General features: G+C 43.8%; 1 protein-coding gene across 1 annotated transcript; it reads left to right on the forward strand.

Moving 5' to 3' along the window:
* Positions 1 to 6978: 6978 nt before the first annotated feature.
* On the forward strand, positions 6979 to 22412 carry OGFR (opioid growth factor receptor). The gene is given in 9 exon segments (XM_032218098.1): positions 6979 to 7063; positions 7757 to 7867; positions 11597 to 11659; positions 12100 to 12181; positions 15128 to 15206; positions 16680 to 16746; positions 17678 to 17826; positions 20521 to 21828; positions 21830 to 22412. Coding segments are annotated over 7 exon segments (1884 nt in total). The 5' UTR covers positions 6979 to 7063; positions 7757 to 7867; positions 11597 to 11632; the 3' UTR covers positions 22002 to 22412.
* The last annotated feature ends 1430 nt before the right edge of the window (positions 22413 to 23842 follow it).

The raw sequence follows: 23842 nt of genomic DNA on the forward strand, positions 1-23842 counted from the left end.
CAGATGTTTGAAACATTTTAAAAAATTCTTATTCTCTTACATACCATTGTGAGTATACATTCACATAATTGTCATTCTTACATTTATCATTCTTATACATTTGTTATTCTATTTAATAGGTTATAATATAGAGTTTGGGTCGCTTTATTTACCATCCCTTCTGCCTTCTGTTGTAACTCCCACCTTATTTTCCCTTTCTTTTTCTCCCTCCCTCCCTTCTCTAACTTAATTCCTCTTTCTCCTTCCCATTCCCCTCCTTCCCTTGCCTCTCCCCTACTCCTGCCGTTCCTCTTTCCCTTCCTTCCTACCCTCTCACCTTCTCTTCTTTCCCTTCCACCCTCCTCTCCTTACCTCGTTCCTTCCTTCCCAAATCTTCCTCTCAAACCCCCGCCCCTCTCATGCTAGGCAACTGGCTCATATTTATGATAGTTGCAATGCCCCAGGGTCTTCTAACATCACTTTTGCCATCTTCTAATAAGCAAACTCAATGGGGAAGCCAGATTCACTTCACAAACATGTTTACTGGCTAACATTGCAGTGATTTCACTTAATCACCGTGGCAAGAAAAGTCGTGAACGGGGGTAAAACTCAACCGTCTCACTTAAGCAACAGAAATTTTGGGCTCAATTGTGGTTGTTATGTCCAGGGTTACTACCTGTAAGCCTTATGGGTCTTATTAGCCAAAAATAAAACACGTTTAGCCTAATACCCAAATCTTACTTCCATTCCCCACCATCCAGGTTAGAGTTGAAGAAGCTTCTTGGATGAGAAGCGAAATGTCTTGGGGGGGACGGGACCCAAGAAGGTCCAGTTGCCTCTTGGGGGGGGGGGAAGCACCTTTAGGACAACCATGACCTGGATGATTGAGAATCTCCATAAGGCAAATCAGCTTAATGTAATAGTTTCCACCCTATATACCTAAGATAAAGTGGCCATGCAGGCAGAGTTAGTACAGATTAACAGAGTTGGAAGGGACCGTGTAGGTCATCTAGTCCAACCCTTCCCTCCCCCCACCTCCCAAAAAGCAGGAGACCTTACACCATTTCTGGCAGATGGCAGTCCAGTCTTTCCAGTCCAGTTGGTGGTGGCTCCTTAGCTAAGACACTGAGCTTGTCGATCGGAAAGGTCGGCAGTTTGGCGTTTCGAATCCCTACCCTAGGTCTCCTGCGTGAGCACGGGGTTGGACTAGATGACCTCCAAGATCCCTTTCCCACTCTGTTCCTGTTACCTGGCGCTTACTATACGTTCGTTTGCCGATCAGGAGGATGTCCTCGTGGGAATACAGTATCGCGTGTTCGGGTGGTTCGGGCGAAGGGTTAACAAGGCACGAGAGACCCGCCCCCGGGGGAGGGAGGGAGGGAGGGAGGAGAAAGGTGGGGGCGGTCTCTGTCAATCAACGCCTCGGGGTGGGAGGGGAAGCAAAGCCGATAAGCCCATCGCCTCCTTCTCTCTCTCTCTCACACATCCCCCCCTCACCCCTCCGGGTTGCGAGCATTCCATTCTGGAACGCAGAAGGATTTCCCAACGTCGGAAGGAACGCCGGCCGGCCAATCAGATTGCAGAAAGGGACGGGGCTTTTGCAATCTTGGGGTCTCGCGCTTGCCCTGTCCCTCCTCGTTGTTTTTTTTCTCTCTCTCTCCCCTTCCACGTGCCTTTCACTTTGATCTCGCCGCCGTCTCCCTGCTCGCTGCTTTTTTTCCTTCTCTCTGTCCCTTTTTTTTGTGAGTTCATCCTCTTTCGCTTTCCTTCCTTCCGTGTCCATCGAAAAGGCCAAGCCCGCCGCCTCCGGGAGCCATGGCGGCTTGGATGAGAGCGGGGAAGGAGAAAAACCACGCCGGCGAAGGGGAGGAAGAGGAGGAGAGGAGGAGGAGGAAGGAAGAAGAGAAGGAAGAAGAAGGAGGAGAAGAAGAAGAAGACGCCGGAGCGGGAGGGCTTTGGGAGTACGATTTCCACTTGGGAGAGGAGGAAGGAGAGGAGGAAGGGAGGAAGGAGAAGAAGACCCGGGACCGGCGTCTCAAGCCGCCAACCTGGAAGAGGCAAAGCCCGGGAAAAGCACAGCTGGTGGCCTCCCGCCCCAAGAGGGCCTCCGTAGCGAGGTGAGCGATTCCTCGGGAACAAAAGAATATAATAGAAAATAGAACAGAAACAGGAAAGAAGAATAGAATGGAACAGAACAGAACAAGGAAGAAGAATAGAATGGAATAGAATAGAATTCTTTAATGGCCGAGTGTGATTGAAGACGAGCAGGAGGCGATCGCTCTGGTTGTGCCTGTTTATTTATTTATTTACCGTAGTTTGTCACTCACGTTCAAGAGGAATAGAAATAAATATGAATGAGAACACAGGAAACGGTACAAAAGTAAATGGGGACAGTAGGACAGGGACGGTGTTGCTTAAGCCCGCCACTTCCTGACCTCTTAGGATGGGGTGGGGTCGACAGTAGACAGTTTAAGGTTAAAGTTTTGGGGGGTTTGAGGACGTAGCAACGGAGTCAGGTAGAGAGCATTGACCACTCTGGTGCTGAAGTCATCTTTTTTTATTTATTTATTTATTTGGAGTTTTTATATGCCGCCCAATCCCAAAGGACTCCGGGAGGCTTACAAGAAATATAAAAAACACATAACGACAAAACAATTTAAAAACAGCAGACACCCCTCATACATTCATTCTAGTCGGGGCCGGACCTCAACAGTGAGGTCAACAGCCCCAGGGTTGCCGGAACAGCCAAGTTTTTACGGCTTTCCTGAAGGCCATCAGAACGTGACACGACAAAACCGCGGTCCACTAAAGCGCGCCCGATTAAAGCGCGTCGCTGACGTCATCGGCAGCGCGACAACAACGACCGCGGAGAAAAAAGGGCGCCGCTAAAAAGCGCTTTTAAAGCAAGCCGATTCGCGTAAGGGTTAGGGTTAGGTTAAGGGTTAAGGTTAGGTTTAGGGTTACGTTAAGCGTTAGGGTTAGGTTTAGTGTTAGGTTAAGGGTTAGGTTTAGGATTAGGTTTGGGGGGGTTAGGTTTAGGTTTACGCGTTAATTTTAGCTTTACCGCTCACAGCGTGCTTTTTTTCGTCGCGCTGTGATGACGTCAGGTACGCGGTTTCGTCGAGCGCGCTTTAGTCTACCGCGGTTTTGTGGTGGAACCATAAAAAACACATAACGACAAAACAATTTAAAAACATCAGATGCCCCTCATACATTCATTCTAGTCGGGGCCGGACCTCAACAGTGAGGTCAACAGCCCCAGGCTTGCCGGAATAGCCAAGTTTTTACGTCTTTCCTGAAGGCCATCAGAGTGGGTATGGTCTGGGATTTCCGGGGGGAGCTGGTTCCAAGGAGTCGGAGCAGCCACAGAGAAGGCTCTCCTCCGAGGGCCCGCAAGCCGACATTGTTTGGCCGACGGCATCTGAAGGAGGCCCAATCTATGGGATCTCACTGGCCGCTGGAAGGTGGGAGTCCTCAACTACAGCCGCCATCCAGCCCATCGCTTCTGTGGCTAAGCGAGACAGGGGTTCGGAGGATTTGGCCCCCCTCCTACGACTTCTCTCTCTCTCTCACCCCGGGTGGTTAAAGGGGAATCGCTGTGGTTGTTAAGTGAGGGAGCAGGTTGTTAAGCGAATCCTGCTTCTCCCCTCCCTTGACTTTGCTTGCTGGAAGGGCATCCAGTGGCCTTGGGACCTTGCAACGGTCGCTAAGCGAACTGTCGTAAGTCGAGGGCTGCCTGTACTGTGGGGCTGCCCTTGAAGAGTCTCCAAATGGATGCTTCAGCTGGGGGAGAATGCACCGATAGAGACAGTTAGGTATACAGGTAGTCCCCGACTTACAACAGTTCTTTTAGTGACCGAAGTTACAACAGCATTAAAAAAATGACTTAGCATCGTTTTTGCTGCAGCCCTATGATCATATGATTGAAATTTGGATGTTTGGCAACTGACTCACATATATGACCATTGCATATATCCTGGGGTCACGGGATTCTCTCTTGCGACCTTCTGACAAGCCAAGTCGATGGGGAAGCCAGATTCACTTAACCACCGTGTTACTCATTGAACCAGCTGCAAGGGTTCGCTTAACAACGGGGGCAAGAAAAGTCGTAAAACGAGACAACCTCGCTTAGCAAACGTCTCGCTTAGCACCATAAATGCTGGGCCCAGTTGTGGCCGTAAGTCACTCCCAGATTTGCTTCTCCGGCCCAATTCAAAGTGCTGGTTTTAACCTTTGAAGCAGGGGTCTCTAACCTGCTGGCTGGGGGATTCTGGGAGTTGGAGTTCACAAGTCTTAAAGTTGTTGAGGTTGGAGACCTCTCCTTTAAAGGACTTAATTGGCAAGGGAGGCGGTTTACTTGACGGTCCACCTCTCCCTGTCTATGAGACAGGCCGATGTAATCACTTGTCTGGACAGGACCTTGTCTGAAATGGTATAGCACCATGATGATGAACCAATGGCACACATCGAGCCATATTTGCTGCCACACCAACCATAAGTTCATTTCCAAACTTCTGGTTGGCTCGTTGGGGGCGTTTTTCGCCCTCCCCAGCCTCCGGAGGTTTTCCTGAAGCCTGGGGAGGGCGAAAAATGCCTCCCACGGGCCAACCAGAAGTTCGGAAACGATCCATTTCTGGCTTCCGGTGGAGGCTGTTTTCGCCCTCCCCGGGCTTCAGAAAAGTCTCTGGAGCCTGGGGAGGGTTTGTGCATGTATGGGGTGGGGGTGGGGGGGTGTCACATGCGCATGTGGGCTGGGAAGATTAATTGGTATGGGCATGCGTGCGATGGCACGCAGACGCACAATTGTGGCACACCATAAGAAAAAGGTTCACCATCCTTGGTACAGCCTCTCCTACATGAGCAGGGGGTTGGACTAGAAGACCTCCAAGGTGTCCCTTCCAGCTCTATTCTGATTGATTGATTGAGATCTGGCAGAGAAGACAAGTTGTAAATAGCATCTGCGGGGGACTAACGTTTAAGGGGGTCCCAGGAGGCAGGCCTTCTCATCTGCCCCCCCCCCCATTTTACCGAACACCCCCCCCCCTTCAATTAGATCCATCCCTCTTGATATTCCTGAAATCCCTCAAGATCTGGTTATGTCACAAGCCATAGGGGTCCCAAGGAATGAGAACCATTTCTCCATTGTTGTGTTTGGTCTATTATTTTCTTCTTGCCTTTGGGTGGTATATTTTCATTTTTAATAGTACTTTAATTTTTAATTATGATCGTCTTATTTTTTTTTAGACCAATTGTTCTTTGTATAATGGTTGTTTAATTTGATTGGTATACAGTCACATAGGTAATCCTATAAATTTAATGAATGCATCCATGTGGGGGTCCTTGATGCTCTCTCAGCTTGGTGGTTTCAAATGCTGTGATCTTACCTAACCGGTTAATGAAATACAGGTAGTCCTCGACTTACAACAATTCATTTAGTGACCATTCAAAGTTACAACCGGCAGTGCAAAAAAAGTGATTTATGACCATTTTTCACTTAACAACCGTTGCAGCAACCCCCCATGGTCCCATGATCAAAATTTCAATGTTTGGCAACTGACTCATACTTATGACGGTTGCAGTGTCCCGGGGTCGTGATCCCCTTTTGCAACCTTCTGACAAGCGAAGTCAACGGGAAAGCCGGATTCACTTAACAACCATGTTACTAACTTAAGAACTGCAGTGATTCACTTAGCATCTATGATGAAGGTTCGTAAAATGGGGTAAAACTCATTTAACAAATGCCAGATTCACTTAATAACCATGTTACTAACTTAACTTCGATGATTCATTTAACAACAATGGCAAGAAAGGTAACATGGGGCAAGACTCACTTCTAATAAATGTCTCACTTAACAAAATGGGGCAAAACAATGGAAATTTGGGCCTCAGTTCTGCTTGTACAGCATTTCTCACCATGTTTAGGAACAATTCAAAACAACGCTAAAACTAGCTGGCGGTCAAAAAAAATAATAACAATAACCCCAGCAGATATCTTTTATTTTTATTTTTCCTTTTTCAGACAATTTTGTCCCTTTTCATGCAAATTCTAAGATTCAGGAAGAAAATTCATGTTCTGTTTACTCCAGTTTTGTTTTATTTTTATTCAGTTTATTACAGTCAGAGACCAGAACAACAAAAAAAAAAACCCCTCAGTAAATATATAATTAAAAATTCTGGTATGAAACAATAAATAACAACTAAAATGAAACTAAACTGAATGCTCCAGTGGAAATGGAAAGTAAAACTTGCAAGAAAAATCTAGGAAAGAGAAACAGAATTTACTTTTGCCGGATGAGTGAAGAAACGAAACCTAATGAGCTCCCAGCATATTTTATGAGTCAGAAAGCTATTTTATGAGTCAGAAAATCAATGGCTCCTGGGTAAAAGGTTTGAAATGCTACTCTGTAAGAACTAAATTGAGAAAAATCACAGGGTCTTGTGCGTTTTTGGCCTCTGGGATGCTGTATCTTATGATTTATGATAAATATAATTTTATGATAACTATGATCACTTATAGCTTTTATGTACACTGAGACCTTGTGCACCGAAGGCAAATTCCTTGTGTGTCCAATCACTCTTGGGCAATAAAGAATTTTATTCTATTTCTATTCCTTATTTCTTATTCTATTCTATTTACTTTATTCTATTCTGTTCTTATTTTATTCCTGTTCTACTCCTTATTTCTATTTTATTCTATTCTATTATTCTATTCCTTATTTTTATTCCTTATGTCTATTCTATTCTATTTATTCCGTTCTTTTCTATTCTATTCTTATTCTATTCCTTATTTCTATTCAATTCCATTCCTATTCCTATTCTAGTCCTTATTTCTATTCTATTCTTTTTATTCTGTTCTATTTATTTTATTCCTTATTTCTTTTCTATTTTATTCCTTTCCTATTTCTATTCTATTCTTATTCTATTCCTTAATTCTATTCTATTTTCTATTCCATTCCTATTCTGTTCCTTATTTTTATTCCTTATTTCTATTCTATTTATTCTCTCGTGTTCTATAATTATTTTTAAAAGTGTGTTTTCTCTTCAGGAATGGCGAAAACCAGGACTTTCAACAGGAGGAGTTAAGGTAGGGAAATTCTCTTCTGGAACGGGAGAGCCATGATTTTTAATCACTCCTGCTGGCTGTTGGAAGTTTTCTTCTCATATTTAGAAACCAAAGGCGAGCAAAACCAGAACGAATACATGGTTCGCAGTTGGGCCAAGAATTTACATGGCTAAGCCAGGTGGTTGTTAAATGAGTCACACCCCAATTTTAAAACATTTTTGCCATGGTTATTAAACAAATCGCTACGGTTGTTAAGTGAACCATATGGTCTTTAAGCAAATCCAGGTCCCCTCATTGACTGCTTGCCAGGGACGGTCGTAAATGGTGATCATGTGGATCCCTGAAACGGTCGCAAATACAGGTAGTCCTCGACTTACAACGCTTCATTTAGTGACCGTTCAAAGTTACAGGGGCGCTGCAAAAAAAGTGAGTTATGTTGGTTTTTCACACTTACAACTGTTGCAGCATCCCCATGATCATACGACCAAAATTCAGACACTTGGCAACTGGCTCGTATTTATGACCGTCGCAGTGTCCCGGGGTCATGCGATCCCCTTTTGCAACCTTCTGATAAGCAAAGTCAATGGGGGAGCCAGATTCACTTAACAACCTTGCTAGTAACTTAGCACCTGCAGTGTTTCACTTAAGAACGCTGTCAAGAAAGGTCGTAAGATGGGACAAAACTCACCTAACAAATGTCTCACTTAACAACAGAAATTTTGGGCTCAGTTGTGGTCGTACGTCGAGGATTACCTTTACGGGTGGATTTACCACGTGCCTGAATTTTGCTCAGATGACCATGGAAATGCTACAGCAGTCATAAGTGTAAGGACCAATTGCAAGTCTCTGTTTTCAGTGCTAACATAACATTGAGCGGTTGTTAAATGAATGGTTGTAAGTCCAGGACTACCTGTATAACCTCTTTGCAGCCTCGACCAACAAATGAACTCTTTTTACAGCACATGATGGATAGTGAGCTAAATGAAAAATTTGATAAACAAGTTGATAACCTGGCATTGCCCAGGTATTTATTTATTTATAGGGGGAAAATGTCTGGACCAAACGTGATTTCTAATGTTGGGTTTTCACCCTTACCAGAGGAAGCCCCCTTGTGGAGTACTGTGAATACATTACTATGGCAACTCCACTTCGTTGCACAGTAGAAGCCATTTTAAGGCAGTACAGTGGAAGCCATTTTAAGGCACAACAGGCTGTATCTTAATAGAATACCTCCCCCCGACGGGTTTAAGGGATGTCCTACCCCCACAGTATTTGTTTCCAGGGGGTAAGTCATCTGTGTACCAAGTTTACTTGAAATTGCTCGAGGCGTTCCAGAGTTATGCTGGAACATACACACAGAGCCATTTTTATATATATAGATGTTCAGACTAATGACATATATACCGGTGTTTCAGTACATAATGCATTCAAAAACATGACACTGAGATAAAGTGAACTAAAACAACAATGTGCCAAAAAATCCCCCGGGGGCCGGGGGGGGGAATCATACTATGAACAATGAATAAAAGTAGCGAGAGTTATGACAAGGCCTTCTATTATCAAAACTGCCCTCAAACAATTCAAGTCCCACCTGCATTGTTTTCTAAACTTGACACTATATTGTGTGCAGAGATTATGAAAACCAGCTGGCGTCTAATTCTTTAGCAAAACAATGCCTTTGACATTAGGTTGAGTATCCATCATATCCTTCATTAAGTCCATTATCCATCACGAGTACTAAAAGAGGTCAGATGTTGGTCATGCATAAAAAGAGGTGAGATTTTGATCAAACATGGATGCTTTCTGAATACATTCGCCCTTGGTTTCTGAATATCCACAATATTTCTCCCACAACCAAGCATGTAAGAATATACAATATATAGATACAGCAGGGTTTTTCAACCTTAGCATTTAGAACCGTGATGGGGAATCTATGGCTGCTGTGGCCTAGAGGTGGAGTTCTCACCTCACAATCAGGAGGTTGTGAGTTCAGTTGTAGGGTCTCCTGCTTGGGCAGGGGGTTGGACTAGATGACCTGCAAGGTCCCTTCCAACTCTGTTAATCTGTTAATGCTGGAAGTGGTGCACAGCGCATCTCTCCGGGCACGCCAGCCATCACCTATTTCTCTTCCGGGTTCGGTCTTCGCATGCATGGGAGCACCGGAAACTGGAAGAGCAGCCCCCTGGCGCGCATGTGCAGGCCAGGAAGCTGAGCTTCCAGTTTCCGGCAGGCACATGCACACCAACCAGCTGGTGCTTGCCTATGCGTACATAGCAAAAACCGGAAGACCAGGTGACCCACGGACATGCGCACGCCAGAAACTGGAAGCTCAGGAAGAGGAACTGCTCTTCCCATTTCCAGTGTTCCCCCCTGCGCATGCGCTCCCATTTTGGCACTTGGTACCTGTTAGGTAAGCTCCCCGTTGGGAGAGCGAATTAGTTCAGAGAAGCATTGTGAGAGTTGTGTTGGAGAACACACAAACCAGCATACAAAGACACTGCAGTTTAAATAGGCTTTTACTTTCATGGAAATAGAGGTATCAGAGTCCATCAAACAGTCCATGTCATACACGGATAAGACAGTCAGTCATCAATGTCTTTCAGTTAAGTGATAAGCCAAATAACATAGTCCATAATCATACAAACAGTCCGGTACACAAAGTTTGCAAAACTTACAATAGCTCACGCTGATCACTATACGGCACTTCTAACAGCCAGCTTCCAAACACTCAGATCAGATCAGCATCTAACAGTGATTCTGGCTCCCTCTTATGGCCGATTGAGGAAAACAGCAACCAATCACATTTTACAGTATGATTTAAAGAAACAGGTACAACATTGTTACATGATTTATATATCGCCAACCCAACCGTTAAATTATATTCCTAACAGTACCGAAAAGGTTCACCAACACTGAATTAGAAGATGTGTGGACTTCAACTCTAGCTAGGGAATTCTGGGAGTTGAAGTCCATGCACCTTCAAAATGCCAAGGTTGAGAAACACTGCTATAGAACATAAGATACAGTCTGCAGATCCCAGGGATCAAGACATTACTATGCGTGCATTGTTCAGTGTCTCTTCACCCAGGCTAATCTTGATATCTGTCAAGGCCCAGGAGTGTTAAGATTGAACTACCCAGTCAATATGCCTCAAGCATATTGACTGATGTTCTGCATTGATGTGAGCATGCCAAAGTGTACGTGTGTGTGCTTTTATGCACACCTGATAGGGAGATTCAAGAGTTTGATTTATCACTGAAGTGAAGTCTAAATCAGGTTTGTTTGTTTGCTTGCTTGGCAGTTCCAAATTATGCCACCTGATTAACACAATTCTACACCTGCGGTCTCTAACCTTGGCAACTTTAAGACTCATGGAGTTGAACTCCCAGCATGGCTAGCTGAGGAATTCTGGGAGTTGAAGACCGAAAGTTGCCAAGTTTGTAGTCCCTATTCTAGACAGAAGTACTGATTTAAATGTTCCTCAGTTCCAATAATTCTAGATAATTTATCAAAATATAGTAGATAGATAGATAGATAGATAGATAGATAGATAGATAGATAGATAGATAGATAGATAGATAGATAGATAGATAGATAGATAGATAGATAGATAGATAGATAGATAGATAGATAGATACAGATAGATAGATAGATAGATACAGATAGATAGATAGATACAGATAGATAGATAGATAGATATAGATAGATAGATAGATAGATAGATAGATAGATAGATAGATAGATACAGATAAATAGATACAGATAGATAGATAGATAGATAGATAGATAGATACAGATAGATACAGATAGATAGATATAGACAGACAGAGATAGATAGATAGATAGATAGATAGATAGATAGATAGATAGATAGATAGATAGATAGATAGATGGATGGATGATAGATGGATGATAGATAGATACAGATTGATAGATAGATAGATACAGATAGATAGATGATAGATAAATCGATACAGATAGATATATGATAGATGATAGATAAATCGATACAGATAGATATATGATAGATGATAGATAGATAGATAGATAGATAGATAGATAGATAGATAGATAGATAGATAGATACAGATAGATAGATACAGATAGATGATAGATAGATACAGATTGATTGATAGATGATAGATAAATCGATACAGATAGATAGATAGATAGATAGATAGATAGATAGATAGATAGATAGATAGATAGATAGATAGATAGATGATAGATAATGGGTGGGTAGAGGGAGAGAGAGAGAGATGAGAAAGAATAAGAAAAGTGTTCAGTCTCTAAATGAACTAAAATACAAGGTAGATTTTTCAGTATTTTCCTAAACGAAAATAAAGAGAGTCTGTCTCAACTCATATAAATTAGAAGGGAAAACAAATGTTTTCACTATATTGAACTTCTAGAGGAAAAGTGAGATGGCAGAATGTCGCTAAATCAAAGGAAATTATAATCAGTCGTATTTTCTTTTGCAGTTGTTTGGAAGAGGCCTTTTGTAAGATTTAGACTTTAAAAATAAAGCTCTTTTATTTTCTCTTTTTTAATTAGAGCATAAGTAGCCGTAACTGGAACGCAGCCAGAGATATGCAGAAATATAGGCGGCATTATCCGGTAAGATTTCCTGCCCATTATCGTTACGTTGAGTTTCCAGCTAGAGGGGTATAATAGAAATTTGGGTTAAAATGCCTGTTAATTTTTGCTATTGTTTTGACCCGATTTTCCCCTGCTTACCGATTACACACCACCCTGCATTGCAATTATTCAAGTTGGGAGGCCATAATATTTTTTTAAAAAAAGTTTGTGTTTGCTTTTTCTGATACAACTTGAGTTATCGGAATAGTGAGGGTCTTTGTATTGGGACCCGTAAAGTATTTGGGGTGCATAGAAGGAGTAAGTTGTTAAGAATGGGACAGAAATTATTTATGGGTAGAAATAGTCTTTAAGAACTCTTGATAACTGTGTTTAATTGTGAATGAATTAATAATACCCCTATTTGCTTATTACCTCCCTTCCATCTCTCTCTCCCTCCCTCTCTCCCTTTTATCTTCCAGGGATTGGAAGAAGCTGAGGTCAGCGAGGAAGAAATGTGGAATCTGAGCTTTTACAAAAATGAAGTTAATTTTTTGCCCCGGGGTAAGGCTTTTGAAAATGCTTGGTTTTCTAACGGGAAGGGTGCGGATCATAATTGGGTTTTCCTGTTGGCTTTTGACATGGCAATACATTGCATTTAGTTAAAGGCTTTCCTTCCTTCCTTCCATCCTTCCTTCCTTCCCCTTTTCCCCTCTGCTCCTTCCTCCCTTTCTTTCCACTCTCCCTTCCTTCCTTTCTTCCTTCCCCTTTTACCCTCTGTTCCTTCCTCCCGTTCTTTCCACTCTCCCCTTCCTTCCTTCCTTCCCCTTTTCCCCTCTGTTCCTCCCTCCCGTTCTTTCCACTCTCCCCTTCCTTCCTTCCTTCCTTCCTTCCTTTCTTCCTTTCTTTCTTTCTTTCTTTCTTTCTTTCTTTCTTTCTTTCTTTCTTTCTAGCTTCTCTCCTTTCCTTCCTCTCCTCCTGACTTACAACAGTTCATATAATGACTGTTTGAAGTTACAATAGCATGGGAAAAAGTTACTTATGATCGTTTTCATACTCAACAACCATTGCAGCATCCCCATGGTCATGTGATCAAAATTTGAATGCTTCGCAACTTGGCATGTACTTCAGAGAACCAAAGACAATGGGGAAGTCAGTTCGCTTAACAACCATGTTATTAGCAATAGCAATAGCAGTTAGACTTATAGACCGCTTCATAGGGCTTTTAGCCCTCTCTAAGCAGTTTACAGAGTCAGCATATTGCCCCCACAGTCTGGGTCCTCATTTCACCCACCTCGGAAGGATGGAAGGCTGAGTCAACCTTGAGCCGGTGAGATTAGAACCGCTGAACTGCAGATAATAGTCAGCTGAAGTGGCCTGCAGTACTGCACCCTAACCACTGCGCCACCTCGGCTATTAGCTTAATAATTGCAGTGATTTACTTAACAACGAGGGACGTGGTGGCGAAGACTCTGAGCTTGTTGATCAGAAAGGTCGGTGGTTCGAATTCAAGCACCGCGTAACGGAATGAGCTCCCGTTACTTGTCCCAGCTTCTGCCAACCTAGCAGTTTGAAAGCAAGTAAAAATGCAAGTAGAAAAATATGAACCACCTTTGGTGGGAAGGTAACAGCATTCCATGCGCCTTCGGCATTTAGTCCTGCCGGCTACATGACCACGGAGACGTCTTTGGGCAACGCTGGCTCTTCGGCTTTGAAACGAAGATGAGCGCCGCCCCCTAGAGTCGGGAACAACTAGCACATATGTGCGAGGGGAACCTTTACTTTTACTTAACAACAATAACGAGAAAGGTTGTAAAATGAGGCAAAACTCACTTAACAGCTTTCTCTCTTACTAAAATAAATGTTGGTCCAATTGTGGTTGTAAGTCAAGGATCGCTTCACCCAGAGACAGAATTCAGAGCCTAATTTTCTTTCCCTCTTCCACACCTGCAGATACATGGACATACCTTTCTTTCTGTAACTAGAAACCAAATGATTAGAAATAATTACTCCTGACAGTGTTCCCTCGGAGTGTTTGTGGTTCAAGTGAGTTTTGCAAAAAAAAGGGGGTTTTAAATCTCATTTGGCCTCCTGAACTCAGCAGGGCAGCAATAGAAAATAATTGCAGTAAGCCAAATTCCCAGGCTAAATTTGCCCTCATTCAGAGGAATCCTTGAACTTCTAAGGAGAAATGAGGCCTGGCAGGGCTTCTGTGGTAAATTCCACACCCAGAGTTGTAAAGCCAAGGTCTCCTGGTCCCAACAAAAAAAAAAACCTTTTTATTAATTGACTGTGAATTCTGCGTGGCCCGACAAAACCGCGCTCGTCAAAATAGCAGCGACAAAACCGCGTTGCTAAAGCCACGACGTTACCACCGCGACATCATCACCGCAGCGACAACAGCGCGGCGACAGAAGGGCGCTTTAAAACAGCGCGGCGGCAGAAAGCCGATTTAAATTAAGGTAAGGGTTAGGATTAGGTTTAGGGGTTAGGGTTAGGTTTAGGGTGCTGAGTGCTTCGGAAGGCGCGGATTTGCCCTCCGCGATTATGTCATCGCGGTAGGGTCGCGTTTTTCCTTAGCGCTTCGGACGGCACGGATTTGCCCTCCGCGCTTATGTCGGTGCGGATAAGGGCTTCGCGGTTTTGTCGGTGAACTGAATTCTGCTCATTCACATCCAGCAAAGTCTTTCAGGGGAGGATTTACAGTCACAGACCTTATCTGGCTTGGAGAGCTGCCAGGCCGATATCTGCAGAACTTGGCAAGGAATCTCGGAGAGTCAACGAACCAATTAAGCGAACCAATTGTAAATTGGGAGGGAGGGGGAATCGCAGTTTGCCTTCAAAATAAAAGCAGTCCATGCAAGGCAGACAGAGAGAGCCAAAGAGTCAAAGATGACCTGGGAGAGGGGGGGTATAAAATGCCCACATCTGCCCAGTAGAACCTCATTTTTACCTGATCTGCCTTGAACATCTGCCAAAATCAGTGCTGTCCATCAAAAGATCTTTTTTTCACGACTTACAAAGGAATACTCAACTTATAACAATTCATTCAGTGACCGTTCAAAATCAACACGGCACTGAAAAAAAATGACCGATGACCAGTTTTCACGCTTACCACCGTTGCGACATCCCCATGGTCACGCGATCGAAATTCGGACGCTTGGCAACAGGATCGTATTTATGACAGTTGCAGAGTCCCGGGGTCACGCAGTCCACTTTTGTGATCTTCTGACAAGCAAAGCCCTTGGGGGAAGCCAGATTCACTTAACAACCGTCTTACTGACATCACCACTGTAATGGTTCACTTAACAACGGTGGCAAGAAAGATCATTAAAAAGGTGCAAAAATCAACTGTCTCGCTTAGTAGGTCCAATTGAGGTTGTAAGTTGAGGACTCCCTGTGTTCCCCATTTTGTATTTTGTAACCCATCTGAACGTTTCTTCTACTCCCTCCTCCTCCGCAGTCATTCATAATCCGTGAATCCTTTTTCCTTTCCTCTTTCTTTCGAAGGTCTGTACATCGAAGATCTCCTTGACATGTGGCAAGATAACTACAGCGTTTTGGAAGAAAACCATTCATATATTCAGTGGTAAAATTAATGTACTTTCATTTAAATGCATGATGGGGTCCAGAAAAAAAAATATTTCAAAAAAAAAATTGCTGGAAGCCGGCACATAGCTTGTATGGCATGTACGTTTTTGTACACGTACTCCCCAACTTACGTCCAGAATTTCCATTGCTAAGCAAGGCGATTGCTAACTGAGTCGCGGACTTTTTTTGCCGCAGTTCTTAAGTGAATTGCATGGTCGTTAAGTGAGTAGCTTTCCCGGGTGACTTTGTGTGTCAAAAACCAAGACAGGAAGCTCGCAAACAGCAATTACATATCCCTGGGATACTGCAACCATCTCTCTATATAAAAACAGCCGTATGTGTATGTATATTCCAGCATAACTCTGGAATGCCTCAAGCAATTTCAACCAAACTTGGTACACAGATGACTTACTCTCTGGAAACAAATATTGTGAGAGTAAGAAACCTCTAAAACCCCTCGGACTGTGTGTTCTGTTAAGATACAGTTTGTTGTGTCTTAAAATGGCTTCTACTGTATTGCTATAAAATGGCTTCTAGTGTGCAGCGCAGTGGAGTTGCCATGGCAACGGCTTCACAGTATTCCACAAGGGGGCTCCCTCCGGTAAAGGGGAAAATCCAACATTACAAATTACCTTTTCCCCCTATAAATAAATGCCCGGGCAATGCCGATTATTGGCTAGTTGTAAATACACGCTGTCTTTTATGTGTCCAATTTTTAATCTCTTCTGTGCCTTAAATGTAAGTGAAATGTCTGAATTTCAATCTTACATTTCACTGGAATGGTATATGGTCGTCTGTATACTCCCGGTTGGCCTAGAAGACCTCCAAGGCCCCTATACTTCTGTCAGAGTGAACTTTCTGTTAACGGCACCTTTTTCAATATTGTTGTAACTTTAAATGGTAACGAAATGAATAGTTGTAAGTCAAGGACTACCTATATTTATTTTGCTGAATGGAATGGAATAGAATAGTTGGAGGTCTTCTAATCCAACCTCCTGCTTAGGCAGAAAATCCTATGCCATTTCAGACAAATGGCTATCCAACATCTTAAAAACTTCCAGTGTTGGGGCATTCACAACTTCTGGAGGCAACTTCTGTTCCACTGATTAATTGTTCTCACTGTCAGGAAATTTCTCCTCAGTTCTAAGTTGCCTCTCTCTTTGATTAGTTTCCATCCATTGCTTCTTGTTCTATCCTCAGGTGCCTTGGAGAATAGCTTGACTTCCTCTTCTTTGTGGCAACCCCTGAGATATTGAAACACTGCTATCATGTCTCCCCTAGTTCTTCTTTCCATTAAACGAGACATGCCCAGTTCCTGAAACCATTTTTCATATGTTTTACCATCTAGTCATCCTTTTTGCTCTTCTCTGCACTCTTTCTAGTGTCTTCACATCTTTAAAATGAGTGTTTCTTTCTGATTTTTTTTTTAAAAAACATATTTTCTGACCGGCAAGTGTTTTGTTCCTTCCAGGCTGTTTCCTTTGCGTGAACAAGGGATGAATTATCACGCCAAACGCCTCACGCGCCAAGAAATTGAGGTAGGAAGAATCTTGTCTCGTTTTTATAATATCCCATCTCATCCATGAAATTGAAGTTTTGATGTTTTGTCTGATTGCCTCCACACTCTTTAGCCCAGCGTAGAGCATCACATTTTGGAAGTGATTCATACCTTTTACCTATTTTTAAAATGCACGGGAACGAGGGACTAAGACAGTGATGGATAACCTTTTTGTTGTCATGGGCCTCCCAGGGGAGAGCCTTCTCTGTGGCTGCTCCGGCCCTCTGGAACGATCTCCCCGTGGAGATTCGGACCCTCACCACCTTTCAGGCTTTCCGCAAAGCCGTTAAAACCTGGCTGTTCCGACAGGCCTGGGGCCGATGAGTTCCCAGCCCCACTCGAATTGTTGCGGCTGTTGATGAGTTTTTAAATTGTTTTCTGTATTTGTTTTGTCTTCTTTGTTTTTTCTACTCCCCCTTTTCCCTATTGGGTTTGTTAGCCGCCCTGAGTCCCCTCGGGGAATAGGGCGGCATACAAGTTTAATAAAATCAAAAATCAATCAAATCATTTTATTAGAGACGCCCTATTGGCACATCTGGGAAAACCCGAATCCGAAAGCTTCCAGGTTTTCCCCACCCAAAAGAAAGTTCACGTCCCTGCCCAGCTCCCACATGTCCATCCCATGGCCCAATCAGGCACCGTCCAAATCAGGAGATGCCTCCCAGTCACACCATTGCAGCTGCAGGGCAAGACGTCCTTGACTCTCTGAGAAAGGAATGTTATTTAGACTACATCTCTCCCATACTCCATATAATTCCACCTCCCGTTTTCCCACCGTAGAAATTGTGGCAGGCCTGAAGGCCCAATGGTTCCCAGGCCTGACACCTACTGCTAGATATTTGACGTGGTATTTTCTCATATGCCTAAATGGACTAGAGGGGTGATTTGATATCGTCTTTGACGTCTCTCAGGCCTTCAAGAAATCTAAAGAAGTCATGGAGAGGTTCGTCCGGGCTTATAAACTCATGTTGAAATTTTACGGCATCAACTTAATCAACGAGGAAACCGGAGAACTGAGTAAAGCGGAAAACTGGTGTGAGCGATTCGGAAACCTCAATCGGTGAGTTTCTTCAGAGATGATCTCTTGGCCTGCTTTCACCGGCCTGCTTGGGGGGGGGGGGGGGTGAGCTTCATAACTGGCACCTTATCAGAATTGCTGTATATGAATTGAACCCGATGGTCAGCATAGACTTTGATTATGGGGTCCTTGGTGCTCTCTTGAGCTTGGTTGTTTTCTTGCAGACGTTTCATCACCCAACTAGGTAACGTCATCAGTGCTCGAAGGGAGTGGATTTTAATCTTGTTTTTATATTGTGTCAACGTTGGAGGGAGTGTCCTTGGCGGTTCCTTGATTAGGTTGTTATTTGCTATTGAATAGCAATAGCAGTTAGACTTATATACCGCTTCATAGGGCTTTCAGCTCTCTCTAAGCGGTTTACAGAGTCAGCATATTGCCCCCAACAACAATCCGGGTCCTCATTTTACCCACTTCGGAAGGATGGAAGGCTGAGTCAACCCCGAGCCGATGGGATTTGAACCGCTGAACTGCAGATAGCAGTCAGCTGAAGTGGCCTGCAGTACTGCACTCTACCCACTGTGCCACCTCGGCTCTTCATCATTTTTTCTGCATTAGTATTTGTTTGATTTGGGTATTGCTTACTTCGTTTTTGATCCACTGTTTGCCTCAATGTGAATCTCTGGTCATATGGGTACTGATTGCTGGTAAGGAGTTTTTCTTTTCCTATGGGGCTTTTTGATTGTCTTTTTTGAGTGACATGTAGATGTTGTTTTATATGCCTACTAGCTGACAACCTGGCGTTGCCCGGGTATTTATTTATAGGGGGAAAATGTCCGGACCAAACATAATTTCTAATGTTGGATTTTCCCCCTTACCAGAGGGAGCCCCCTTGTGGAGTACTGTGAAGCCGTTACCATGGCAACTCCACTGCACTGTATAGTAGAAGCCATTTTACGGCAGTAGGGTAGAAGCCATTTTAAGGCACAACAGGCTGTATCTTAACAGAACACAAACCACGAGGGATGCTAGGGGTGTCTTACCCCCCACAGTATTTGTTTCCAGAAAGTAAGTCATCTGTGTACCAAGTTTGGTTGAAATTGCTCAAGGCAGTCCAGAGTTATGCTGGAACATAAACACACACAGCTGGTTATATATATACACATACACACACACACACACACACACACAGAGATTGATGATGGCTGATTTGTTTGAGTACCCAGTTCCACTCCCTTCTGGCACTGATGAAGTTACCCAGTTGGGTAATGCAATGTCTGCACGAAAATCACCAAGTCAAGGAGCACCAAGGATCCCCACAATTCAACTCTGAGCTGCAAAAATTATCTTCGATCAGACAAAGATCAGCTGATGAGTAAACTCTCATTTCGTACAAGCAATAAGCTCCCTTGGATGTAACAAACCATCCTTTGGAAGTGGTTCTTTGTGAAACCTTCAGGCTGTAGCTCTTGTGTGAAAAACATGTCCGGCTCAAAGCACCCCGTTCTGAGTTTGGTTAGGTTAGGACAGCATCAAGACACACTTCTATAATAAGATTGGAAGGGACCTTGGAGGTCTTCTGGTCCATCTCCTGCTCAAGCAAGAGACACTATACCATTTTTGACAAATTGTTCTTTAAAATCTCCAGTGTTAGAGCACCCACAACCTCTGGAGACAAATTGTTCCACTGATTAATTCTTCTGCCAGGAAATTTCTCCTTATTCTAGGTTGCTCCTCTCCTTGAATAGTTTCCATCTGTTGCTTCTTGTCCTGATTTCAAATGCTCTGGAAAAGTTTTCTGGCAGCCCCTGAGATATCGGAAGACTGCTATCATGTCTCCCCTAATCCTTCTTTTCATTAAACTGCAACCGTTCTTCATATGTTTTAGCCTCCAGTCTATCTCTCTGTTAACGCAGCCTAGGACTGTTTTGATTTGGGGGGGGGGGGGTGTTTGTCCACCAAAGCATAGTAAAACATGGTCACATGATTTGCGCTGCAAATGTCCATTAATTAATTAATTAATTTTTCATGCTTCTTAACTGCCCATCCTCCTCAGAGAGGGGCTTTGGCCAATGTACAATTTGATCGATAAAATTTAAGCCTTAAAAATGCTTAAAGTCAGCTCAGTTGTCAAATGTCTGAAGTTCGGTCACGTGGATATCTTGGGGGGGGGGAGGGGAGGCAGATGACCATTGGAACTTCAAATCCAGATCCTCAATAGTCCTCCTCCCCTGATAGGCTGTCATAACTTTGACTGGTTGCTAAACAACCGGTCGTTAAGTCGAGAACTACCTGTAATAACAACCCTTTAAATTCTGTTTTTCATATCACAGTTGTACTTAATTGTCCTTCTCTCCACCCTGCATAACTTTGAATGGTTACTAAGCAACTGGTCATAAGATGAGGCCTACCTCTAATACAGATTTTAAATTATATTTTTTATGTCTCAATCGCACTTAATTGTCCTCTTTTTCCCCCCTCCCACATAACTTTGGTTGCTAAGCAACTTGTCGTAAGACAAGGCCTACTTGTCATACAGATTTTAAATTATACTTTTTAATGTTTCAATCGTACTTAATTGTCATCTTTTCCCCCTCCCACATAATTTTGAATGGTTGCTAAGCAACTGTTCGTAAGTTGAGAACTTTCTGTCATAACAATGTCTCAATTGTATTTAATTGACCTATTTTTTCCCTTCCACACCTTGTCACATTATTGTTTGTTATTGTTGTTGTTCAGGTACAGCCATAACAATTTACGGATCACTCGCATCCTGAAATGTTTGGGCGAGATGGGCTACGAGAACTACCAAGTGCAGCTGGTGGAGTTCTTCCTGTCAGAGACTTTGGTCCATCAGCAGCTGCCTCGGGTGCTAAGGAGCGTCTTAGACTACTTCATGTTCACCGTCCGAAACAAACCCAAACGTCGGGAGTTGGTCTATTTTGCCTGGCAACACTTCAAGCCAAAACATGAATTTGTCTGGGGGCCTCACAAGAAACTCCGGAAATTCAAACCTCCGTCCCTCAAACTACTGAATAACCCAGAAGAACAAGAAGGCGCCAAGGAAGAAGATGGAGAGGTTGTAGAGAAGGACAGTGTTGAGGCACGCCAAGCAATCCTTCAAAGGCTTACAGAAAAACCTGGGCAGAAGGAAGCTAGAGAAACTCTGGAAAAAGAGGAACGTGGGTTGTCAGAAGAGAGTTGTGTTGCTCGCCACAATTTAGACGCAACAGTACAACATAACCACACGGAGCGGCCTGTATCCAGCATTAGTGCCACCTTGAGCCTTTCAGACAGTAACTCTGTGCAGGACAAAGATATCGGGAGGAAAACCAGCTCTGTAGAAGATGGTGACCTGTTACAAGATGGGGAGGTTGTAGAACCTCAGATAAAGCCTGTGGATGACTGTAAGACTTCCAAAAATGCAAACCAATCTCAGCTTGCATTGGTGATGCCAACCAAGGCAGAGAAGGAACACAGCGAAGAAGTTCTAGTACCTTCCGATTGCCCGTTGGAAGACCCTGCCGATGAGTGTGTGGGTGAAGCTGACGGAGAAAACCTCAAGGAAGCTAAGAAGAGGAAGCTAAGCAGATTAAGTGGAGATATCCCTGGGGCCTCTAAAAGCCCCAGTGATATTGAGAGGATCTCCTATAATCTGGGCGAGGTGGTAATTACGAAGGAGGAAGTTAGCTTCTTGGCCCCCGAAGGTGGCAACGAGGACATCCCAGATGGGAAGGAGATTGAATCCCTTGATACGGTGATCAAGAGGCGGAAAGTAGACGTTGTACCCAAAAGTAGTTCTTTGGAAGAAGGCTGTGAGGCGATCCCGTCTGAGGACCAAGGAGCAAGCTGTAGCACTCATGATGTTGAGGAGAAAGATCTTGTCGGCCAAGAAGAAACCAAAATGGCGGCTAATCCTTCTGTAGACACTCTGACAGGACACAAGGCTGGAGGGGCGGATGTGGTGGTTGATTCCAACAAGGAGGACCTCCCTGGAGATGGCTGTCAGCTGGGGAAAGTGAACGAACAAGAAGCTACCACTCCAACGAAGTGAGGTCCCTTGGTTGTCTGAACCCATAACAGCTCGTGAAAGGGGTGTGAGAAACAGTGCAGGATGGAAGGAGCAGGACCTTGGAGAAACGTCTGATGGTTTCCTTGAAAGGAATGAAAGCTCCAAAATGAAGGAACATGAAAACACCATGGTCAGGCCAGAAGTGTAGTCCTATCCCAGATTGGATGAAATACCAGAGGTCGGAACGGGGTGTGTCTTTTCAGAAGATTCTTTCAGAAGCAGATCAAAATAACCCTTTGCTCGGTTTGTGGTCTGATATCTCCAGGTTTTTATAAACATGGCCCCTAGTTGACACCTAAGGGTGAATCTTTGGGGTGACAGGTTACCACGCTTGTGTGGTAACTTGCACATCTGTTTATTCCATTTCTAGAACTCTTTTAACTTTTAATTAATTGCCAGAGGGCTGTGTTCTATTTTTAACAGAAAGCACTCACCTGTTCAGTACAAGGTATGCCACCTTCTTACAGGTGTGTTTTCCAGGGTTTACTTGATGAGCCGCAAGAATGTTATTTGCTAAATTAAGTTTGTGTTTGTTAAATAAAGATCTTTAACTTTTGGAGGTGACGTTTCTGGTTTCTCGTTAAAAGAATAGAATAACAGAGTTGGGAGGGACCTTGAAGGTCTTCTAGTCCAACCCCCTGCCTAGGCAGGAAATCCTACAACACTTCAGTCAATTGGTTATCCAACATCTTCTTAAAAACTTCCAGTGTTGGAGCATTCACAACTTCTGGAGGCAAGTTGTTCCATTGATTTAATTCTAACTGTCAGGAAACTTCTCCTTAGTTCTAAGTTGCTTCTCACCTTGATTAGTTTCCACCCATTGTTTATTGTCCTACCCTCAGGCGCTTTGGACAACAGCTTGACTCCCTCTTCTTTGTGGCAACCTAGGAGATATCGGAACACTACTATCATGTCTCCCCTTCTTTCTATTAAACTAGACATCCCCAGTTCCTGCAACCGTTCTTCATATGTTTTAGTCTCCAGTCCCCTAATCCTCTTTGTTGCTCTTCTCTGCACTCTTTCTAGAGTCTCCACATCTTTTCTACATCGTGGCGACCAAAACTGAACGCCGTATTCCAAGTGTGGCCTTACCAAGGCCTTATAAAGTGGTATTAACACTTCAGGTGATCTTCATTCCATCCCTCTGTTTATGCAGCCTAGAATTGTGTTGGCTTTTTTGGCAGCTGCTGCACATGGATGGCTCCTATTTAAATGGTTGTCCACTAGGACTCCAAGATCCCTTTCATAGTTACTACTGTTGAGCAAGGTACCATCTATACTGTACCTGTGCATTTCGTTTTTCTTGCCTAAATGTAGAACCTTACTCTTTTCACCATTGAATTTCATTTTGTTAGATAGTGCCCAATGTTCAAGTTTGTCAAGATCCTTCTGTATCTTAAGCCTGTCTTCTGGAGTGTTGGCTATTCCTGCCAACTTGATAGGAATGGGAAAAGGAATTAATTAAATGGTCTTCCGTAGTTCTGTGTGTCACCACTCTGGAATAGGGACCCAGGGCATTAAGGAAAGAAATTAGCATACAGGTAGTCCTCGAATTACAACCACAATTAGAATAGAATAGAATTTTATTATTTGTATGCCGCCCTTTTCCGGGAGGACTCAGGGCGGCAAACAATTCAAGGGGAAAAAAGGGGAACATAAAAACGAAAAGCAACAGTCGCAGAACCATACATGTCGAGAGGGGAGGGAACTCATCACCCCCTGGCCTGCCGGCAAAGCCAGGTTTTGACGGCTTTTCGGAAGGCCTGGAGAGAGGTGAGGGTCCGAATCCCTGCAGGGAGTTCATTCCAGAGGGCCAGAGCTGCCACAGAGAAGGCTCTCCCCCGGGTAATAGCCAGATGGCATTGGCTGGTAGATGGCACCCGGAGGAGGCCAACCCTGTGAGATCTAATGGGTCTGTGGGAGGTAATTGGCAGCAGGCGGTCTCTCAAGTACCCAGATCCAATACCATGAAGGGCTTTATAAGTTACG

This window comes from Thamnophis elegans, chromosome 5 (assembly GCF_009769535.1).
Source record: "Thamnophis elegans isolate rThaEle1 chromosome 5, rThaEle1.pri, whole genome shotgun sequence".
In the NCBI taxonomy this organism is placed as follows: Eukaryota; Metazoa; Chordata; class Lepidosauria; order Squamata; family Colubridae; genus Thamnophis; species Thamnophis elegans.